The sequence below is a fragment of the Acanthaster planci genome, linkage group LG20 (genome assembly GCF_054643075.1).
Source record: "Acanthaster planci isolate LZ-2023a linkage group LG20, COTS_SCS, whole genome shotgun sequence".
NCBI lineage: Eukaryota > Metazoa > Echinodermata > Asteroidea > Valvatida > Acanthasteridae > Acanthaster > Acanthaster planci.
The window spans coordinates 8,216,283-8,240,337 of record NC_141796.1 but is presented as its reverse complement, the minus strand read 5'-3'; the positions used below and the strand labels follow the sequence as shown (position 1 = coordinate 8,240,337).

General features: G+C 44.0%; 1 protein-coding gene across 1 annotated transcript; it reads left to right on the top strand.

Annotated features, from left to right (window-relative positions):
• The first annotated feature begins 75 nt into the window (after nucleotides 1-75).
• LOC110989095 (uncharacterized) lies at nucleotides 76-10,219 on the top strand. The gene is made up of 4 exons (XM_087130513.1): nucleotides 76-1,025; nucleotides 2,953-3,029; nucleotides 6,001-6,143; nucleotides 8,412-10,219. The coding sequence occupies exons 2-4, from the start codon at nucleotides 2,993-2,995 to the stop codon at nucleotides 8,643-8,645; spliced, it is 414 nt and encodes a 137-aa protein (XP_086986639.1). The 5' UTR covers nucleotides 76-1,025; nucleotides 2,953-2,992; the 3' UTR covers nucleotides 8,646-10,219.
• The last annotated feature ends 13,836 nt before the right edge of the window (nucleotides 10,220-24,055 follow it).

Here is a 24,055-nt window from a genome sequence, read left to right as displayed (position 1 = left end):
TTTTTCTCAAACTATAGGACAACTCCTTCGAGCTGGATTTTAGATGATGATTCCCCGGACCGTTCCTCTTCATTTTGCCACAGATAACCTTGACCCCAAAATACCTTTGAAACTGTTTTTCAGAGAGGGGAAAACATTTAATTGAGTGGAAGTGTGCGAGTCCACACAACGCCATCGCACCCTACATTATGTGGACTTTTTTGTGCAGAGGTCCACACTATGTATGCTTCGCCTGCACAACGCTATCGCACCATACAGCCCTCAGTCCTCCCCGGTCAATGCACCTTCCCATTTAATTTCTTCGTCACATTTTCTTTGTATATTTAGCCGGCCTTATTCACGCAATCTCTGAACCATTTTTGCCCAGAATATTTGATAATATCGCCGTCTGGATTTTTTTCTGTTGGGTTTGGCGTTGTTTCAGTACACTGCAACTGGCTACTGAGTCAGATTTTTCGAGTTAGTATGTGGTGTACACTTTGATCTTTACTTGCCTTGAAAGTTCACTTCGCGGGGGTTTATGGGTCAGAACCTTAATGTTGCCCAAACATGCCGCTGTATTGCGTGCGCATGCGTTGAAACAACGCCCAGCCGGACGGCGATTATGTTTTACTGCACAGCGGTTCGGGGAATATGCCATGCACTATCCTATCGCAATATGCTTTTTATTTCCACTCGAGTAGAGACTAGTCTTCGCGCTGGGTATGTGTAGTGCTGTACGCAAAGCTTCCCTGCATTTGAAATGGTCGCTTTGGTGGTGGATGCATTCTCCACAGCCCCGATTGTCACCTTTAGGCTTTAATCAAGTCGCGTTTCCCTAAGCGTGCTGTCTAAAAAAAAACTGAGACCAGGCGACCTAGAAGTGACTGCGCACAGCCATCTACTGTACATGTACATGTTATGTTGGGCGTAGGTCGTGATTCGTCACAGAAGTGCTGAGAACTGAGCGCTGTTGTAAATTCAAGTTGCCGACACATTGCCGACACGTAAAAAGGAAAATCTGCGAGACTCATACCCGTGACCGTGTAAGTAGCATCTTTCACAGCAAATTTCGTAAGGTCTTCCGTTCTAGCATATGCCGAGGTGCGAGAATAGTGAATTTAGCTGTTTCTGTTTATCTATTGACCCTGAATTTCATTTTCCTTTGTTCATCTGGCCTGTACATAAGATTGGTAACTGCATTTTTACACTTGGCATTTTTGCTAGCTGTTTTCAGCTTTACATTGAAGTGGCCACTCGCACCCTATTATATGCCAAACTCTCTGTTTGGGTTGCATCTATATGTTCGGGGCTGGTTTGTGGCTTCATATCCTCTTGAGCTTGGTGAAACAGACAATGCTGTTGTCCTGATGGTGTAGGCTGCTTTCTTTGCGGATCCACGTATGTTCACCTCTTCCACTTAGTTTGTACGCATGTGCTAAAATTCGGCAAAGTCGAGTCATTTTCTGCAGCTTGTGCAAATGGCGACGCCATCCAGCAAATGGCTACACCAAAATCTATCCGCCGAGATCTTCCGCACTGTGTAAACGTCTCCTGAATTTATACCAGAGAAAGTATAATCAGGCTTCAGATTTCATTTTGTGATGTGTTTCCCGTTAATCAAAAGAGACATTTGGGAGAAAATGGGGTGAAAGATGTATTTTACCGTTACATTTCTGAACATAAAAAGGGTATTTTAAACTTGAAAATTTGAATTGTTCCCCAGTTATTCCACACATGCTGCATATCCTCATAACTGAAAGAGTGTTTGAAAAAGGTTACCATGCCGGTTATGTTAAGCTATAGCGAATTGTCCTGTGTTAGTTTGATCAATTTCAGTTTTGGCTCTCTGTCGACCGGTCGGCCATGGTTTAAGTGTGCACATGTGCAAGTTCATGTACATGTACTGTGCATGTACAATGTACATGTACTCCATCAACGCACGCATTAAACTACTACGTACAAATGATTCTCGTGCGAGATATTAAATTTGCAATAACTTGAAAATACTACCGATGTTTTTATTATTGGAGAAGTTGTTTTAAAACGAAAAAGACCGTGGATGTATTTTCTTTCCAATCTGATTGTGTTTATTTTTTGTAAAAATCACTTTTTCAAAATTTGTTTCAAATTTTGTGCAACTGGGTTCATATAATGCGGTGGTTTAATGTTGTCTAATCCATTTTTACTTATCAGATGATCTGCGTGAACTTCATCTGTTTGAGTTTTGTTAAAAATAATTATGATCTTCATCCACGAAAAGAAATGTCGGGACGATATTTGACATGACGTCTCCTGCCTCGCATGAAGTGCTCGAGTACGCATGCGCTAGCTCTCAACTAAGTGGTGCACAAGAGCATGGGAGTGAACATACGTGTGGAACCAAGAAATTGTTCTAGCAGGGAGGTGTAAGGTTCTAGCCGTTGTCTCGGGGTTATGGGGGGGCTATGAAACAGCGTTTTTATTGCCGAACTAAAGAGGGGCATCTAATACATACAGGCCTGCCGATACTTTGTAAACCTGTCTTGGCAGACATGCATTGCTTCGAGTCAATGTCATTTTGTTTATTTCCGTGTGTCGTGTGCGGCTGCCATTTCTATAAGGCGTTTCTGGCGGTCTCCGAAACAAGGGATTCCATGCATTTAATGGAAACTTTTAAAAAAGATGGACGGAGATTCATCCTGGGAGCTCAAACGTGATAATTTCTGAGACACCTTCCAGCGAAATAGTATAATACGGTAGTAATGCCCAGGGTAAACGGTAGTGATATATGCATTCATTTCTGCGCGATGTTTTTACGCTTGGAAATTCCAACTCCTTGTATTGATTGAGAAAAATATCTACATGCTTTTTATATCAGCTGATGCAAAATGTACACTTCTTGCCCAAGTTTGTTAATTTGCGATGCAGGCAGCATTGTATAGACATTCTCTTGACGAGGTTCTCTCAAAATGTTCTGCCCATATACCGCAGAATTAATCGCGGATTTTGGATCAGCCAGCTTGGATCAGCCATGAACATCATTCACACCGTGATCCTATCTGCTGTGTGTAAGTATGCACTGAATGGAAAGATTATCTGTCTTACATACTGGCCTATATGTCATGGGCGTCACGGAGGGGGGAGGGCGGGAAAGGAGCCAGCGGGCAGGCAAGGAGAAAGCCGCTTTCTCTCCCAGAAAAACAATGCAATCACCAAAAAAAAAAAAAAAAAAAAAGGGAAAGAGGCGAAAGAAAAAAACAAACAATGAAACAGGTTGAAAAGCATCAATTTGCTTGGAAATTTTCAAGTTTCGTGGGGCGTTTTTCACCATGAAGTTGACTTAGTTATAACATTTTGAAGGTATGGATATAATAACTAAGTTTGCTTCTATAAAATAGCAGCTTTTCAAATGGGCAATATGTGTAGTTTTTTTTATAAAACGGTGGGATTCCCCAGCGAATATTACGACGAAATGTACGAGAAATGAATACTCACACGTACGCACAGCGCATTACTCCGCTTACGTGTACATGTACACAGGGCTATATACATGTACAATTACAACGGGCATCCCATACAACCCGAATTCCGTAGTTCACAATATTTGCACTAAAAACGGGAAAGGGAGGGAAGGTTTCTTCACCATATTTGATCCATATTGTGGGGTTTTCTAAAAAAGGCACCAATGAAAAATATTCATTTCGAAGGAATTTTTATTATCAGAAAAATACAGGCCTAGGCCTCAATGTTTACATGAAGCTAACACTTTAATTACAAAATTGTAGGCCTAGATACTATCATCTTAAATCGAACATTGCAATAAACAATTTGTCCACTACAGATTCAAAGTTTTACATGTCAATATTTAATTCATTTGTTATTCAATTATCTTTATTACAAGAACTACCCCTATGTCAATGACGAAATTCTCTTGATGCTTAATTTTTTTTTATAATTGAGTCTCAGCATTCCTTCTTCCATGGTCTCAGCATGGAGCAATAGTCACAAAGAAATTGAAAGTATACCTCAAAAAGTGCCTTTTACACCAAAGTGGAACAGGTGCTATGTAATCCCCAATGTTTGCTCCATCTATAATGCTGAAAATGGCGTACTGGGCGACAATTTGATCAGTTTTGAAATACATACATACGATGATCAATCCAAATTGCTCACTCGCCTTTGTGTGTAACTGTGTCCTGATGAGTTTATCACTGCTGACACGGTTGAAATGGCAGTCAAAAAAGTCATGATAGGTGGATAAAAATGTCCTGAAAAACCTTGAAAATCAATTTCTTCATATCCAGAGACACTCCTATAATAGCAGCAAATGTACATTGATTTAGGAGACAAACTTCGCACTAAAATAGTATCGCTTATCTTATTCACAGACTGGCTGCCATGTTCGAATAACATTCGTGACCTTTAACGAATTATTCATGATTAGTTTCTTTGGAAAAAGATAAAATTGCACAATGTAGGCCTATTCATATCGCAGTTTGAATGATCTTTTGCAACGGTCACGCGTGCTGTCCAGCCGTCACAAGTATACCAGGCATGGCATGAAATGGGACGAACAAATCTCCCAGGCATGTCGTGTAGCAGTGCTACATGCTACAGTACGAGCCTATGAAATTTCAGGTACCTTCATAGGCTTGGACTTAGATACGCAATATGGTTATAATGGTACCCAGGAACTAGACCAACCCCCTTGCCGCCGACTAGACTGGACGCACAAGCAAACACGAATGGAAACAGATAAGCGTACGTGGGCATGGCAATCTGTAGCAAAAAGCGCTACACCATTGACTTGTGCACCAACTCACTGCTACACAGTGCTACAAACTGGGAAGGGAAAAGTCAGGGATGGTCACAAGAGGGCGCCATATCAAATTATCTAGGTTCCGCATGCGCACAACCTTATGTCGCAATGATTACAGCGGTGTCACATAGTCCCTCCATGCACGTTCCCGGATGTTATTGATTCACAGTAAATGTGGTCGGCCCAGCCTTTACCGTGACATTGTACACTCAACACTCCGTCTTGTCATGGTCTTGTACAGCCAAGTTGACTTTCCCTCGGAATTTCCTGGTCGAGAAAAAAAAAAAAGGAATCGAGAAGAAACCCAAACCGTAGGTCCACAGGATACTGGGGGGGTTAATGCATCTAGTCATAAACAACGGAAATCCTTATTCACTATATGACAAGCAAATACTTGGGTCACTGTGCATGCAGCCTACGGGGATATACGACCTTCAGGCTCGGGGTGAACCCTGAAACATGGCGAGCTTCCAGAACTTTTGAATGGGAGAAATAACCTGCCATAGAATTTGCGATTCTTTTGCTTTTTTGCTTGTTTCACAAAATTGTCTCCTGGGACGGTCCTTGTGAATTATTTAATTGCCAACATATAAATTTATGGAAGAGGAAAGATTTCCTGACATATCGTGCCTCAAATTGACCTCTTCCCTAAATAAACGAAGATGTGTTCAACAGTACTCAGTGTAGCGGACACAGAGGACATGTTTTACACAATCATTCTGAGAACCCGCCTACTCTGAATAATGCAATTTTAGGGGAAAAAAATGAAAAATTGACATTTCATTCCCAACTGTGTTTTTATAGTGTTTGAAAAATTGACTAAAGTCATTTTTTTTCTCCTCCGACCCGGTAGAATGGGAAAATGGACGTGTCCGGTAGTAGTAATCAGTCTATGACCATGAAGGGCATTTCAAGTAATCGGTAATTTACTTATCTAATATTAGTACCAAAACCCTAAGAAAACAGCACCACAAAATAAAAGCAAGGATAGGACCGCAAGTAAGGTTTTGATTCCCCCCCAAACATCACTGCATGTTGAATGTGCTCGAATTAGCCACAAGTTTGGAATTTGCCCCCTTCCCCTGACAGTAAATGCTATAGATACATCGCTGGCTCTTGACCAGTAGGGATGGCTTAGATGTCAGACCTATTAACTATTAGTACGCAATACGTTTTATTTTACCTATAAATTCTTCAATTGTTATATTATTTCCTCATAGTTCTCGGCGCGTACGAAGTAGAAGCACAGTGCTACAACTGCACATACCTTGATTTGGGTCAATTGTCCGACAGTCCGGCAGGATGTGCTGACCCGTTCATCGCCGATGGTATCCAGCAGATACCGTGCAGCGGCCAGTGCGTGGTAAGTCGTACAGCTGCATAATGTGCGATTGTCACTGTCATGGTCCAATGGGATTGTGTACTATTTATGACGCACATTTCAATCTCTCTAGCCTCTCTTCAGGTGACGCAGCTATACGAGGCGAAGGCACGCCGTTGCCTTCTTGTCATTACGTTTGCACACACACGTCGCGTCTTGCCGTCGCCCATCGCGTCGTATTGTCTGACGTCCTTTGCATTTTGCGTATTTTTTCAGCCTAAATGTCGCTCCTTCCGTAGCCCGTCGCGTTGCATCGTCGTGCGTTGCGTCGTATGTTGTGTCGTGCGTCTGGTCACGTATTAGTCGCCTGAGGCACGACGCAACGTGTCGTGTGGTGTATAGCCTTTTGCTTCATGGTGTTTACAGAGGGCGCAATCACTGGTTTTTTTTTCACTTTCTTCTTCGGCTCTTGCAAAATGAGCCGCAGGCCTTGATTTTTTCTTGTTTTTTTATTCATTCATTAATTGGAATTAGTTTTTGTCATATTTTACTTTAAAAAATGAAAAAAGTGTAAGCAGAAAATTCTGCGTAGAACTGCTGTCACATAGCATAAGCCAAGAATTTAATTACCTGGCCGATTCTTGTTCCAACTTCTGTTGAACTTCTTGGTGAAGTTTCCATTTCTGCTAGAATTGTAACATTATAGAGTTTTTCTCTGTAGTCCATCCCAGCAGTTTCCAGGTAGTACTCCACTCTTGTCTACGACATGGGCATTTTACAATAGTGCGCCTCCAAGAGTTTGCGAAGGGTTGACCAATCACGAGGCGCGAAATCTGCCGAGGCTGATGGTGCATAATCGCCCGTATTGTACGACCGCAGGTTTAACCTCAGGTTTAGGCAGTTACCACCCAGCCTTCACCCCACGCTATATAATCACCCTCTGAATATATGTCTTCAATCTTCCTTCAGTCTTCCCCATTAACTTTATCAGCACCACAACTTCAATGATATTAGTCATTCATTTTTCTGAATGAAATACTGTAGACCCTATTATCATTGTGACGGTGTGTTTTCTTCAAGCCTGATTGGCCACGCAAATAATATCTCGTCAGATCCACACGTTGCATAAGCAAGCACGTAATAATGATTGATGTATTGCATCTTAAAACGGATTTTACAAATAATTGTGATAAAGATCAGAATTAGAGCAGGAGAAGCTAGAACATTGTTGTGGCTGACGTTAATGTTATTCATTTCCTGGAGACAATACTGATGGTTTGACGCGACGAACGTTCAAATTGCATTTGATTTAAACAGAATCAAGGCCTGCTACCTAGAGCATGTACTATGCAAGCATGGGCGACGGAAATGGAAGAGAACAGTAAAGGCGCCCTCTATAAAGACAATGAAGCAAAGGGCGACAGAACATGACGCGTCGTGTCGTACGTTGCAATGCTTCAGATGACGTAATACGCGACGCACTATACAACTTACAACGAGACGCACGACAACAAGACTAGACAGGCGACGGATGGAGCGACGTTTAGGCAGACAAATATGGAAACAAAAGATGGAAAGGACGCAGGACAGCACGACGCGAAAGGCAACGGACAGACGCGATACGCGACGCGTGCGTACAAACGTAATGGTAAAAAGACCGCGACGCGACGGCAGAATGTCAGGAAACCGTTCTGCCGTCGCGTCGTACGTGTAGATACGTCGCTTAGAGAGACAGAAATGTGTGTCGCAAATAGTACACCATACAATGGACCTGTTCAGTAGACCAAAAATTATAATTTTGCGCGCATGCGCATACGAGGAATGGTGGCAAAGAGCGTGAGTGGCTTAACGCAAATAAACAAAACGGTTACCAACGTCATCCATTGCAATTTTCTCGTAGCTTCCTCGGAGTTTTCTTCAGTTCATGTACATTGTTTGATAATGTCATACCTATCATTTTCTGGCATGAGGGAGATATCCGGGCACATCCCTCCCCCCGCTCTAGGTCTCTACCCTGCCTCCCACTCAGAATTTAGAGAAGGAATTTCAAACGAATCTGTTTATAGTCTTGTCGTGGTTAGTGTACTTTGACCAATCCCCTGTTTGCCCCCTCAACAAAATGAAGTCCAAGTGTGCCGCATCTTTCCCTGAAAAATGTACTCCATCTGTGCCTCTGCTGGTGTGATTTATCCCAAATGAAGAACGAAAATGGCTTTTTTTCCTCACGCACGACAACAGTCGTTTGAGTGAAAATAGATATAGATGATGTACTATTGTTTTGTAACCGTTTCTGTTTCAATGTCATTTTAGAAGTCAAGAGTCGTTTCCGAAGCCTCAGGTTTGATTCCAGCTATCACCGCGACAGTGCGCTCGTGTTCCTCATCAGATTTCCCGTGCGTTGCTGTGGAAGGAGTTCAGGTAGACGGGGGGACCTTGTCGATTTGGTGCTGCAACGGGGCGCTGTGCAACGGTCAAGGCAACCTCGGATTCAGCGGGCCTCTCACTGTGTGCTCCCTGTTGACAGCGGCGCTATTTTTTCGTTAGCTTCTTGAGGTAGTATAGTCCTTGGCTGCTCCAAGGACTTCTGCCATTGAAGTTTATGGATGAAAACTGTCAGTGTGTTAACATAATTATTCGCATCTTCAAATATTATGGCAGACCTTCGAGAGTCTTGATGGGCAGCGAATGAATACCGGCCGCACCCCGTGACTGACCCACCATTGCTTGCGTCACTTTGACAAGCGCACAGTAGCTCGAGCGTGACGCAAAGAAATTGTGGAGCAGTTGCCTTGGACGGGACTATTTGCTGTTACCAACACAAGCGTCTCAAAAGTCTTACGCACTGGACCTCGAAGACGCAGTTAAGCGGGTCGCACGTCATGGAAGGAACTACATTTTGTTCCGAGGAAAGGGGACTTCACACGGGAACATTTTTTAAAATTCTTGTTGGATATTCAAAACACCAAACGGGGGTAGTGACTGATAGAGTCAATTTTATACGGGAACTTTTGTCTGCAGTAGTAACCGTCCCAAAATTGTTAATATTCAGAATAAGCTTTATGAAGAAAGCTTCAAGAAGATTATACTAGCCTCTGACTCAAAGTAAACTCCAACACACCTCACACGAGCATTCATACGTGTGCATTCGCATGGTTTAAAGTGTAGCTGCAGTGACTTTTTCTTACATTTTCTCTGCAGCTTTGCCCTCTTCTTTATTGTAAGAAATCTCTGCCAATTTCCCAATTGATTAAGTACATTGGAAAGGACACTTTCATAAGGACTAAAACTTATCCATGTTTTCCCAAGCTGAGGGCGCTGTTGATTTCGTCCAGAGAAGACACAGTTAATGCACATGCTCTTTTCGTTTAAAATTTGGAACCAGAAATTTAGTTTAATACTGAACACATTTTGAAGAACGGGATTGGTGCTTTCTTGAAGATGTGTGCATAAACGACAATGAAATAATATGTATTTGGAAACAGCGTAAAAAAACTAAAAGGGCAGAAAATTACCGGTTGAAATAGTGAAACAGACGTTTGAAATACGGTTAGCCGGGACACCAAGGTGGCAGGTAACTTCCGAAGATTTGTACAAAAAATTGATTGCAACTACCCTTCTTATTACGTGCTGTACACTTTCCTGCAATTGAGCAGTAAATCAGGGAAAATCATACATGTATCTCTATGTCGATAACTTAACCAGGAAGAAATATGTATAGCCATGACGTGCAAGGTACATGTAATTCCATGCTTACTGCTTGCTTTGCACTCTGAACCTTCAGGTTAGTGCGTAGTATTGTGCTTAAGTGTTGATTTCCCATGTCTCCAAATTAATTGCAATTTCAGTGTTAAGAAAAGTTTTCACCCACCATCTGAAAGGTTTTTACTACCCCAAGCATGTAAAAAGTCATGGTTACGGTCGCAAACAGCGTCAAGACAAGACAGGTCCAGTGTGTCTCCTTCGTTTCTGCTCTAGTAATGTAGGCCCCTAATGTAGGTAGTATCATAGGCCTAATTTTTCAGATTTCAATCTAACTGGTATGTCTGATTTTGTTGAATACCTAGATTTAAGGAGAACATAATACAATGGTACTTCATTGGTACGACCACTATGAAAAACGTCTGGAAGTGTCGAGTAGTGTTCTCTGGTTTGTCCGTCTCGAGGGGGCGCACAAAGGGGGAAGAGAGCTCTCTCTCCATCGGCCAAGGTCAGAGTCAACACCGTGGGCGTAACTCCTGGGGACGGGACTGGGGAATATACATCCCCTGCTTTTTAAGGGGGAGATGGACTAGTAAATCATCTGCCACTGTTTGTGGTAAGGAAAAAAATAAAACAAACAAACAAACACAAAAACCCCAAAGGCTGATCGTAGTCATGGAATTTGGGGGGCTTCCCAGCGACTAAAATGTACTCAATATGACTCAAAAAGAAAAAAAATAAATAAAAAGCCAATTGACACCATTCTGATGTAAGATTCTGCATGAATGTATTTATAACCACTATTGCCAAAAGGCAAACAGTTCCAAACAAAGTAAAAGACCATAAGACAGCAATAAAAAAAAAAACGCTACATTTTAAAAGATAGACAAAGAGTTATACCACAAAATAATCATTAATTGGGCATGTATCGTAGGAAGCCAAGCCAAAATGCCAGGTAAAAAGATAAAAAATAACATACAGAAAAAAGGGTTAACATTATATTTGAAAGAAAGACTGACAATGAAACTTTTCAGGATTGCTGTTTGGTTCTGTACAGCAAAGCTCGTAGAGAAAACTAACAGGCAAAATTCTCCCACAAGTTTCCCAATACATGACCTTAGTGCGAGCAAGTGCCCCGGTCGAATGGAGGGCGTTAGAGGCCACACTGTGAACGATCATTTTCGAGGACGGGCGTCTTTGGGCCAAGACTAGGTTTGTTGGGAGACGTTTACATGAATCACTTGTCACTGGTTGCCAGTGTGGATGGTAGAAATGGTGGGATTCTTCGTTACGTTAAGCTTACAGAAAAAAAAAACAACTGTTGCATCATTCAAAGCTGTAGAATTATAAATTGTCTTTTCTGTCAAAGGTTGAAGGTGCCACTTCACACAATACCTGCCCCTGTAGCGAACTGTCAAATAAAAAACTCTACCAGTTACACTTACCCGCAAATAAGTTATGGTTGTGGAAAAGGACACAGGAGATATCTGTGGTCCCGATGCTGGCTTAGTTTTACGTGTCCATGGTGAGCTATCACCAATTGGGAAATCGTAAACAATGTGCCCAATAACACTATATACGGATTTATAACGCGTAACAACTTGGTCCCATTCTTTTATTTAAAAAGGAAAGCTTTTTTACGGTGGTGTCATATTGTACTTTGCGTTTAATATGGTTTGCTTATACTTAGTGAGCTGGGACTTTAGGTTACAAACTTTAATATCAATTACTTTAACTTTAACTCAGCATTGCTCACGAGGACTTACTTTAATTGAAATTAAGAACCGTGCACTTGAGCAGAAATAACTTGTCTTAAACTGCTCACCCTAACAACTAACATTACCTGCATACGCATACAAGTGTGTATTTGCCTGCAACTGGGGACCCCCTATTGTTCCTCTTTTGTTTGTACTTCAAATTTTTTACAAGACCACCCATATGTTTTGTACACAGTTGTCAATCGGGGACCCTCTGTCAATCGGGGACCTTATTGTCCTCTATTGTTCAGGGTCCCCAATTGAATGCAGATACAAACTCATGAGTGTAATGAATGTGAATCTCAATTTTGGTAGTAACAGTGCGTCTACAGGTCTAATCTGGTGGCTCGATAACTGTGCGTCCAGATCTTGTTATACATGATTGAGTTGCTGAGCTATTTGCTGTTTGCCTGAGCTATGGGTTCTCTGTTTGTTGTTGCATGGTTTCTATGAAGTCTCCAAGTTCAAATGTAACTCTTTGCTTTCCACTTTCCTTTAGCATTGGGCGGTTTCTTCTTAACAATTGACCACTTTCTGTTTGAGCCATGCATGAATGCGGTTCTGAGTCGGGGATCCTTTCTTTCTCTAACTTGTCACGGACATGAACAGGTTGTCCATTATGTAGTGGTGCTAGTTTGTGGGCGTTCTTGTTGGAGTGGCGTTTCGGTTGCTCTTGTCTAGTTTGAAGTCTCTGGTGTATTTCATCCCTGTTTGTTGCGTTGTCGTGTGTCTTTGTAGGTAGTGTTGTTCTAAGTTCTACCGTACATGTATGTATAACAAATCGGCTGATGATTCGAGATGATGATTGACGGGGGTGGCTCTATTGAATAACTAGGGCTTTTTTACATTGATATTTGATAGTTTTGCCTTTCTGATGGGGTGTTTTATTATTTGTTTGTATGTTTCTTTCTATGAATACATTAGACGTTGGATATCTGGGGGATGTGGAGATGCTTTTGAAATTCCAGTTGCCACTGAAATCGCGGAAAGTTTAAATTTTGAAGTTGTGGCCACACATATAGTTTTGGGGATTTCTTGTTCTGCTAATATATTCTTCAACAAAAGACAAGAGTGTTATTGTTTGAGTGACCTATTGGTATCTTCGTTAAGATCGTAGTCATCAACAAGTAAATACTCCATTGTCTAGGGGTCCAGACCAGTAAATCAGGTGCCATAGACAACATTGATAAATATCCCTACTTCAAAAATCAGGAAAAATACTCACAAGTTCCATAGGTGTTCAAGACACAGATCAAGTTAAAGCTCACTTCCTCATCTTTCATTTTCCTTTTCAGAGGCTTAACCGATGACTTTTGAAGATATTTTCTCTAACAAGTCAAGTCCATATACTTGATGGTACTTTCAGATTCTGATGAAGTTACAATGACTCCAAGGAGTAAATCTCCAACAGGGCTGTGAGTAAGGAGAAGAAATACCCTGCAATTGTGTCCATCCACTGAATCTATGAAGCACGTAATGCACTGTATGACCATTGTGTGTGGATCCTCTTCATTAAAAGAGTACTTATAGCTACGACCGTTTGTCCATCCTCCGTTGTTCCAACTTTTGCATATTCTTCTCCTTGCTTTACATTACATATTTTAAACTTTGACTCCAGATCTAACATCATCTTTTCTCCACTGGGTTTACCATTCTCTTACTGAAAGATGGAGTAGTACAGCCTGAAATTAAAAATACCAAACGAAACACCAGTAATAACATTGGATAACCGGAATATATAACATCAGATTGTAACTATACTGGCACCCAGGCTACAGGAGTAATGAAGAACTTGATCTGTTTGCCATTACAAACCCTACACGTTCTTCGAAGACTTCTCTCTCGAAAATTCTGTTACCATCAATTTCACTTCAACTTTTTTCACATTTCCATAATTATCTTCGGGAAGTTTTGTCTGTCAACAATACAAGTTCACCTTCAAAACAATTAAGGTATTGGCGAATTTATAATATCAATTCACACTACACGTATTTAATTGATATTATGTTGAAGCAAAGTACGTTCACCTGTAGCAGTATTGAACATCTGGACATATTGATCGGTCTGCTGAGGGTTGCGAATATGACTTCTCATTCTCTTCCTGTTAGTCATACTTCAATGTGTCGAGTGCTGTCGTTGGGGAATGACCCGATTTGAAGGGGCTGATCAGTTTTCCTTTTGCCGCCTCTGAGACATCACGCCTTCTTAAAGCATCAGCACTCCTTTGCTAGTAATTATGGTAATTCTTTATGGTACAAATGGAAACAGATCCAGCTTTGATATGAGGATCTGATGATGTAAAAGGAATCACAAAAAAAGAGAATTGTCAGTGGCGTAAAATTGTGATGGGGACTGAATCATTATCTTTATACGCTTGTAAACTTTGTATCCCATCTGTTAATTCTTTTTAATATAGTTTGATTGTTGAGAATTCAAAATAAAATCTCCAAATCCACTCTAATTATTTTTTCAACACAAAAATGTCAGGATATGATTCAATAGGCTGTGGTAAAAAGTGGAAGGCGATATATACACACCATGAATACTCCCTCCAGGATTTAAGCCCAATGCATGAGATATGATAAGATGGAGCATGTTTGCAAAAAAAAAATCAACAAATTACTAGGAAGTTGTTCATAAAAGAAAAAATGCACAAGGTCCTGAGCATCAAATAAGACGCAATATTTTTATTACCTAATTCTTCCCCTTTTATCTCCACACCTTTTGGCCACCAAAGAAACGCTTCCAGGGCATGAAGTATTTTTCGAGCCAGCTCTTTTGTCTGCAGTTGCTGGTCTTGGCCGTGTGTTTTGTCGACACCTGTGGTCAACCTGGAATGATCAGATAAAATTGTTTGAAACTGAAATCTTGACCACTCAATACCAATTCTGGCTTGTTAGTGTAGTAATCGATTACTGTTCCATTTTTATATTCAGCCTTTTATTGTATTATTTAAATTAATGTTTGAAATATTAAGTACCAATTTTTCCAATTTCACAAAAACCATGATTTTTAATGTGCTTTCGTCCTTCTACTTTTTTTTCTGCTAACAGGTACAGAGGTTTCAGGTTCTGGTACTTAGTTTTAGTAGGCAAATCACTTGCCCTTGAGTCACACCACAACCAGTTGATTTATAACGACTTGAAACCCCTATTGGTCTGACCTCCCTACTATACATTTCATCACTTCAGCAATCCTTCTGGTATCTAACTTGCTGTCTCTCTGCTTTCCTATTAGAGCTATTTTACTCGTATTGTTTATACTCATTTAGGTTCTCCATGGGTTCCACCAATACAATAAACAATAAATCATACTCAAAATCCTTACTTGCAAGATTTCAAATGTGATCATAGGTATTTTGATCACAGGTATCTGATCAGATTTATCTTATAACTAACCCAACATGTTCACTGTCTTTTTTATTATATTGGGTCAGTATTATTAGGCTACTCACTCTGTGGTCATTCGTCCTCCTAGTACCCCCTGGTATCTCTCCTGCCTGAGAGTGGTAGTCCGACAACTGCCTTAAATTGATTGCTCCGTGTCTCCTCGTAGCCACATACTTTGTAGTCATATCCCTCGGGTAGAAAGTCCTGATGAATAAATTATTCGGTGCGGCAACAATTAGCGCGGTCCAATTCACTAAAACCTTCATATAATATTAATAACCACACGGCGTTCCGCTCATTTTGCCATTTACTAAATGCTTGTAAAGAAAAGTTAACTTCCCTAATTTTTTCAAAATGTATTGGTTGCTAATAAACTACTTCAAAATAGGCTTAAGGCTGCACGGCGACTGGCAGACAATCTTGTTTATTTTTATAATGTGAGTGTTGTGGATTGACGCGGTGTGGGACTGCCAAAGGGATGTCCGGTGGAGACACTGGGGATGGTACTCGGTCATGGTTATGTTTATTATCTCTGCATAGATAATCTTCATCTAGGTTCATGCGTGGGAAGCCAATTCGTTCTTTATCTGGCCATTATCTGGTATGGATATTTACGCTCCGTGTGTGAGCGGCATGACAGTGGCTTGCAGGCTTTTTGTTGTCATCGCGCGGTGGCGCCCTTCGCATCTTAGTTAAACTTTTCGCAACACAGCCGCCCCTTAACTGCGAGGAGTAGTTTACAAAAACACCAGAAAAGTTCCTTGTTTATAAAGAGTAGTTCAACAACAAGTAAAAAGTGTGCCACAGCTTTTGCAAAGGGCAATGTTTAGAAACAGCTTTACACGATGGTCAATATAAAGCATGAGGGTCGTGAAGTCAGTTGAACCCTCCTGGGTTAGGGGTTTGGATCATCTGAGGAGTCAGCATCTGGTTCTGCCGGCATAAGGATGAGGCAGGCAACTGGCCGAATGTATTCTCGACCACCAGTCTGCGGATTGACATTTCGGACCCGGCCATCTCCCCGGCAGGGCCTCAATGACCCATGCCACTGGCCACGAGGCACGCACCTGCTGAGGGTCAAACATGAGGACAACATCACCAGCCTTCAGATTATCTGCCTCATCCGTTCACTTCTGTCGCGCCTGCATGGCGGGTAAGTAGGACTGTATGAATTCTTTCCAGAACCTCTGCATTAAGGCCTGGCACTACCACCAACGGCGGCGACTGAATACATCCTTACCCAGATATACCAACAGAGGAGGTGCATGGTCCAGCCGCTCCATAAGCAACATAAACGATGTTATCGGATCTGGGTCTGCTACATCGGAGGAGATATAGCTTAGCGGCTTCGAGTTCAGAAGTGCCTCGACTTCGGTGAGGCTGGTGTACAAGACTGAGGGGAACTGTCTGATTGCCAAGGATCGCATAGAGTGCCGACCTAACAGATCTTACCTCCCTCTCCCACGTGCCACCAAATTGAGGTGCAATGGGGGGATTAAACTTGAAGTGCACCCGATGCTTAGCGAGCTTCTCCTGGAGGCTGGGAGTCACAGCCTCAAAGGCGTTTGTCATCTCGGTCTGGCCTTCCTTGAAGTTTGTGCCGTTATTGCAAAGGACCTCACGAGGGGTTCCTCGTCTGGAGTGGAAACGACTGAAAGCAAGGAGGAAAGCGTCAGAGTCAAGAGACTCTAAAATGTCACGATAGACAGCCCGTGTGGTGAGACATTCCCATATAATTCCCCAACGCTGTTCGTGACGTCTTCCAAAAGAGACGGAAAACGGCCCACAACAGTCTACACCAGTGGAGTAAAATGCAGGCTTTCCGATCCTAAGACGAGCAACTGGAAGATCTGCCATCCTGGGCACTGATGGACGCTCTCTTTTCCTCAGGCAGCCCAAGCAGCGACTCTGCAAGCTGCCAATAGCCTGGAGGCTTCGCAACACCCAAAATCGGCGGCGAAGATCAGCTAGAGCTGTTCCAGTTCCACAATGTCCAAGACGACTGTCTTCCTCCTGAATAAGAAGGCGAGTAATGGGATGCTTGGGATCCAAGACAATCAGGTGCTTCATTGTCTCATCCATCGATTGGGATCGACGGAGCCTTCCTCCCACCCGGATAACTTGGCATGAGGTATCTAGCTCTGGGACCAGGCTGGCAAGACGATTCCTCCGGGACACATCTTTGTTGGCAAAGTGCCGCAACATCTTCGGGGAAGCTGTCAGCTTGCACTCGTCGGTGCAGGAGTTCCCCCGTTTTCAAACGATCATCTTCGGTAAGAAAGTTGGGCTTCGGGTTTCCCTTAGACTCAGAAACGGCAGCAGCATAACCTTCAACTAGGTCTTCCCAGGAGGCGTATTTCGTGAAGTCGACATTCGGTTGTGGCTCCGCAAAGGCGACAGTATGTGCAGCAAACCTTTGATGTTTGAGTTCCACTTCCACCTCTTCTCGTTTGCTCTGGTCTGGCAAGACTGGCCATCGCTCCCTTGGAAGAAGCAGGAACGGCGGGGAATGCCAACAGCTGCTCTTGCCCAACTGATCAAGTCTTAGACCTCCAGTAAGATTGCCGGCTGGATTGTTTCCTGAATCGACATATCTGCAAACTGTGTGGTCAGTAAGTCTCTGGATTTCAGCAATGCGGGCTCCAACGTATCGGTTGTACCGACAGGATTCAGACTTGATCCACGACAACACTGTTGTACGATCACTCCAACAAATAATCGGCATTTCCATTTTCATTCCATCCCCCAACAAGTCTGCTAATTCAGCTCCACTCGCGGCTGCTTGGAGTTCTAGGCGGGGCATAGTTTGGACACGCTTTGGAGTAAGCCTTGAACGAGACATCACAAACCTCACACTGATATCAGAGGGGGAAACTGTGGCTCTTAAATAGGCCATGGCACCATAGGCCTTCTCCGAGGCATCGGTGAACACATGCAGTTCACATTTGGCATTACCAGGCATGAAGTGATTTGGGATGTAGCACCGGGGGAAGCTAATCCTGCGTAGGTCTGCAAGTTCCTCTCGCCATCGGAGGTGTTTTGCTCGCAGCCCTTCATCCCCTACATCGGAAATCTCGTCACCCCAATTCAGAGGCTGTCTCCATAGCTCTTGCAGCAACATCTTACCCCTGAAATCATAAGGCATTGGGTAACCAAGGGGGTCCTTCCCTGCGCACTGCATAACACCGCTGAGTATGGTTCTTCTGGTCGGAATCAGGTTGTCTATGAAAACTATCTGGTAGTTTAATGCATCATCCTGAAAGTTCCACCGGGGACCTAGGGCAGCCTCCTCGGGGGATCTGCCATTCAGGCTAATCCAACAATCTGCATTGGTGGAGCGAGCTTCAAGTGGGAGTTCGCTCACTACAGACGGGACATTGCTGGCCCACTTAACTATTGGGAGCCCCCAGTCCTCAGGGAATGGACTAACTTCTCCACCAACACCTTTGCCTCTTTGGCGGTCGGTTTTCCATCCAGACAATTATCGACGTAGAAGGCTTCAAGCACACTTCTGACTACATCACGATCTTCAGCGTTATCCTTCACATGCTTCTGGGGAGCGTATGTGGCGCAGCAAGGGCTGCAGGTTGTCCCGAAGGGCAACACGTTCCATTCAAACTCAGTTGGTTCGGCCTCAGACCCAAGGTCCCTCCACAGGAAACGGAGTACTGAACGGTCCTCTTTGCGGGTTTGAACACAGTGAAACATTGTCTTTATGTCTCCAGGGACAGCAACAGGATGTCGACGAAACCTCAACAGTACCCCAACCAGAGTGGATCCGAGGCTGGGACCAGGTAGCAGACGGCCATTTAGGGATTTGCCCTGGTATTGGAAAGCGCTGTTAAACACAAGGCGGTGTTTGCTGTTCTGCTTAACAACGTGATATGGGATATACCACTGGCGCTGGATGGAGCTCACCTTTTTCTCAGCACTAACAAGTCGGACTTCTCTCAATTCTTGTCTCTTCTTGTCATTGACTTCGGCAAGATCGGGGTTGTTCTTGAGGCGCTGTTCATTTCTTCGCAAGGCTGGCAAAACTGAGGAAGCTGGACTGAAGAGTTTGTCTTCCTCTCATCTCCACAAGAGTGGTGTTGCCACTCATCGGACACCGTTAAACCTCGACATACGTTGACATAGATTCCAAAAGATCTATTGCTCTTTGATCCTGTTTGGACCTGGTGACCTGTTTCCGCTCGCTGTACATCTGTACATCGTTCTGCCACATCCTGCAGATGCATTCATGCAAAACCTCATCGGCTTCACGGCTAGTAAGCCCTTGCAGGTGGTTCACCTCCCCTTTACATCGGTGGGTGAGCACCGGGCCCTGCACTGCCTAACCTAATTTGGTTCTTACAGCGACTGGCGCTCCCTCTGGGCCAAAGTGGCTCTCGATTGGGACAATAAGGTCTGCCCTGTCACTGCCAATTAACATGACAGGGTGAACATCTTTACAATCGGCTAGTGGGAGACCTCTGAGATGGGGCCGCCTTCGCTGAAGCTCTGTTGCAGGGACCGAATGCTCGGACAGCCTCAGCATAGGGGACGAAAAGACCTGGGATACCTCGATTCTATTATTTGGGTCACTCTCGGGCGCCATCTCAAGATTCAGCACGGTCTCTCTACAGGGGGTACATTCTTCTGGAGCTGTTGCGATCAGTTTTCTTCCCGTTGAGATTGAGGGCCTTGACAGCCTCTGGCAGCATCATTGAGAAGTTTGCTGCATCATCAAGGAGACAATGAGTCTTAAGTTGAGATCCATTGCCGTATAGAATAACAGGTACAATCTTCATGCCTACTTGGCTTGGGCACCATGGATTCCCATCTTCATAGAAGGCAGAGAGATTTGGATTGAAACTGGAGTAATAGACTCCATAGCCCGGTCGCTTGATGAGATTGTGAAGGACGGTTAGATAGAATTGATCACACTCTCCGCAGGCCTTCTTCAGATTACAGTTTTGCCCTTCCCGGTGCAGACGTGCACACTGCCAGCAACGACGACCATCTTTGAGCCATTTAATTTTCTCCTCGGTGGTAAGCTTGCCGAACTCACTACAGCGAGACGGCCAGTGGTCATCTTTGCAGTAAGGACAAACCTTCTGAAATGGCTTCTTTCCACTGCCTGCTTACTTGTTGACTGAAGCAATCTGGTCATTGGTATTTTTCCCTAGTGACTGACTTTGGCTTCTGCCTCCACCCACATTGTGGTATGCAGATATGCCTCGTCTACGGTGGTCTTGTTTGCCCTTTGGGCCAACCTGCAGGCTGTCCTCAAGCTGTACCTTTTTGCGGGCAACGGTGGCAGATTCCTTCAACCAGCGGTTGAAGTCAACCAAGGAGAAAGTACGGATACCCTTTAATTCCATCTGTTTCAAGAATGCATCTTGGTGCTGACTCGAAAGTCGGGCATGCAAAACACATGCAGTGGAATTTGCTCGAAGATCAGCCTCCCCCTCTTTAGCATTTTCAAGTTGAGTGACAAGGGCAGAGACAGCGGAAGCAAATTCAACTAGACCTTTGGCATCATTTGCTGCAACTCTCGGCCACACTGTGAGTTTCTCTATCTTTGCCCTGATGAGAGCACCTATTTCACCATACAGGCGCTGGAGCGTTGACATAGCCTTCGTGAAGGGGGTCGGATCATGTTCCATTCCCAAAATATCCTTCTTTGGTTGTCCACTAAGTTTGGACTTTACTATGAAGTATTTCTGAAGCTCAAGTGAATCAGAGGCTTAATACAGCCATTGATCATGGTTTCAAAGCATCGGTACTCAGAAGGATCACCCCCACTAAAGTTTGGGACTTCGACATTGATCCCCCCAGCAGAGGCTACCAACATGGAACTCAGCATCATTTGCTGGGAAACTGGATGTTAGGTCTCTGGAAATGACTTACCACTGGAAATAGAATCTACACACGGGCCACTGGAAAGACCGGCCAAAGAAGTTGGTGGGGCTCTCACAGGCACTGGTGAACATGGTAGGGGCGCAATAAGGGAAGTCGTCGGTGTGAGTCTGGTGCCCAACGGAGAGGGGGCTTGGAGACTCATGGGATGACGACCAAAACGGTCCAATGGAGAGGTGGGCGCATGACAGTGGCTTTTTGTTGTCATCGCACGGTGGCGCCCTTCGCACCTAAGCTAAACTTTTCACAACAGTGAGCGAAGTATTTTCAACCATTATACACGTTTTTGCCCACTTAAAGCAATCCAATTGGGCACGCGTGTATGCCAGCACTGTAACACATGATGGACATAACCGCATAATCTTGTCTCGCTTTCTGTCGGTAATATAGTTGATAGCAATATCACTCCTGGTTCTCAAAACAACTTCCATACGACTGCAAACTTGACAGAACAGGAGTCTGACGATGGTCGGATTATCGGCAAATCATGCCAGCGCAAAAACCTTTTATTTCAAAATCGAATTGATTATTTCCCCACTTTTACCATGGCATAAACCCCAGCGACTCTTACTTTCAAAGAAGAACATCCATCTAGAGTGAGACGTTCACAGTCACACTCCATGGTGAAAGTGACTCAACCTTGTCCTTTGAACTGATCATGATAAGATTCTTGTAAAAAATCTCGATTCCCGCTAAGCGAAAATAAAAAATTATACGGTCTCGTCCCGTGACTAAATATTTGCGACACACGCGAAGCCTAGTGAATGCAGTCTCGGAGTTCACGTGTGGAAGTGCTGTTATGTGGCACAAATGCTGCCAACGCTCAACTCATGAATAATTCACCATCGTGAGGCAAATTTCAACCAACAGCAGTATGCGCAAATGTTAAAAGCGGCCTTTACCATGCTGGGAAAAAATACGCAGACGGTCAGGGCAAATCAAGTCGAGCACTGTGAACGCTAAGCTGATCCACCGCGATTTACAGCATCAGTGCACAGATCGGACACTGTAATGACACTGAACATCTCAGAAGATGACGGCTCCAACGACTGGTCTGCGATGAAGTTGTGCTCTTCGGTGGCAGGCTTGGGGTTGCTACCCTTTGAACCACTGCGGCCTGGGCTACGGTACGGTTGCCAGTCTTCTTTGAAGAACTGCACACGCGTCGACGGCGGCCGCCACGGGACCTACTTGATAAGCGCCTTCGAGCTCTAGTTTTTCGGCAAAATTTTGCCCAGTGACCCATATTTCCGCATGCCTTGCATATATCAAAATAAGCAGGGCACTTGCGCGGTTTGTGAGATAAGCCGCAGTTACCATATGTACGGTCCGCAGAACGGATTGCTTGCACAGCTTGCTGTGTGGTCGCGGGGGTATTCGCGTCGGACTTAATTATTTTGCTTCAATTGCAAGAGTTTGCAAGCAACGAGTGCTCGTAGCAACAGCCTCATGGCGGCACCCCTCCTTTTTGCTTACTTTGTAATGTGATGGTAGCTACTTGCGCAGCCGGCCCCAGGGTTTGTTGGAGTGTGAGCCCCAACAGATGGGAGATGACTCCCGCTTCGGACAACGTCTAGGAGACAGACTTGCAGCAGTCAACCCAAGGACACAACTTGAACTTGACCACCAAACCGGTTTATTCACTCGTCGTTTATTAACAGAAAGTCCTGGGTGGTTAGAGTAGCTGGCACTTAACAAACTGTTTGATGTCTTTTTGACGATGCTGTTGATTATGCAAGATTGAATGATTCGCTAGATGGAATGATTCAGCTAGGCTGAGTGCGACAGCTAGTGTGCGCGGGAAAATGCGCCTGTCAAGTAAGGGCGCACTTGTTTTCATCACAGCACCCGCTAGGCTTTTTGAGGCTATGGCGTACGAGCTCAACAACTTGCTCGTTGAGTTCATCCAGCGAGAACATGCAATGACCCGCTTTGTCTCTGCACCTATTTGTGAATTCGTCCAAAGTTTCGTTCTGCTTCTGCCTAAAACGCGTGAGCTGTAGTTTATGAATGCGGAAACTAACATTGATCTTCAACTGATCTTCAAAAATGGACCATGGGTCATTCTGATCTTAATCAGACAGGCCTGATTTATTAAGTCGTCTTAGACCCTCACTGCCAACAGCAATCTTTATCTTGATTGCCTGCTTGTCAGGCTGAGTAATGTTACTGTCTTGAATGCACAATATTACACGCTGCTTGAAAAGTTTGAACTCCTCTGACAGGTCCTTCGCCTGCCAGTACATTTCGGGGAATTTGGCCATTTTGCCCTGCCTTTGAGTGAAATTCAATAATCTGATACAAGATACGGTGTATTAATAAAGGTCGTAAAGTGATAGGGATTACTGTTGCCCTAACTTAGGCCGTGTCCGAAACGGGCTTCCAAAGCTACAGCTAGGTCTATTGTCTGCGCGTCTGCACGCGTTTCAGATGGAGCGAAGACCTAGACCAAGCTCTAAGCAAGAGTTAGAAAAGTTTCAGTATCAGACGAGGCTTAACAGAAGTACATATAATATCACAAAATGTAATGATGTCACAAACTTTTATGGTGTATATCTAGTCCAAACTTTCCATGGAAAAATTATCAACAGTCGTAACAATTCGAAAAAAAAACAACAGTCAGAACTGATTAATACGTAGCGTCATACATATTATAAGGCAAAGTCTGTTCCTGTGCTGCTGACACTCACGGCTAGTCTGCAGGCCACTGGGCAGGGAACCTTGTGGTGCTCCGGTGAATACTAGATCTAGCATTGACTAGAACGGGTGAACACCAAACCAGTCAGCCTTGCTGGTTCTGTCTTCGCATCTGAAAACACCGGTGATGCCGTCTGCTTGCTTGCCTTGAAACGGAATCTCAGGACACGAGATCAGGGCTTTCGTTGACATGGGGCATGCATGAAGTGAATGGAATTCTGCCACTGGCCGACGGCAGGAGTGAAGGTTGCGCGGCGGGTGTCCGACGAGGTTGCAAAAATTGCAGTCCGTGGGAATGGGATTGTCAGTGGGTTCCAGACACTTGGAGTAATCTTTCGTTTACTTTGGTGGTCCAACGATGCTGAAATATGGAACGATGGCCAAAATATTCCGCAATAACGGTCGCCTCAGCTGATAGCACTTTCGCTTCACACGTGGTCCACAGCCAGGGTACAGCTCAACACGCAACATACGATGCGCGTGTGCGGTGTATGCAGGTAATGGTGGACGC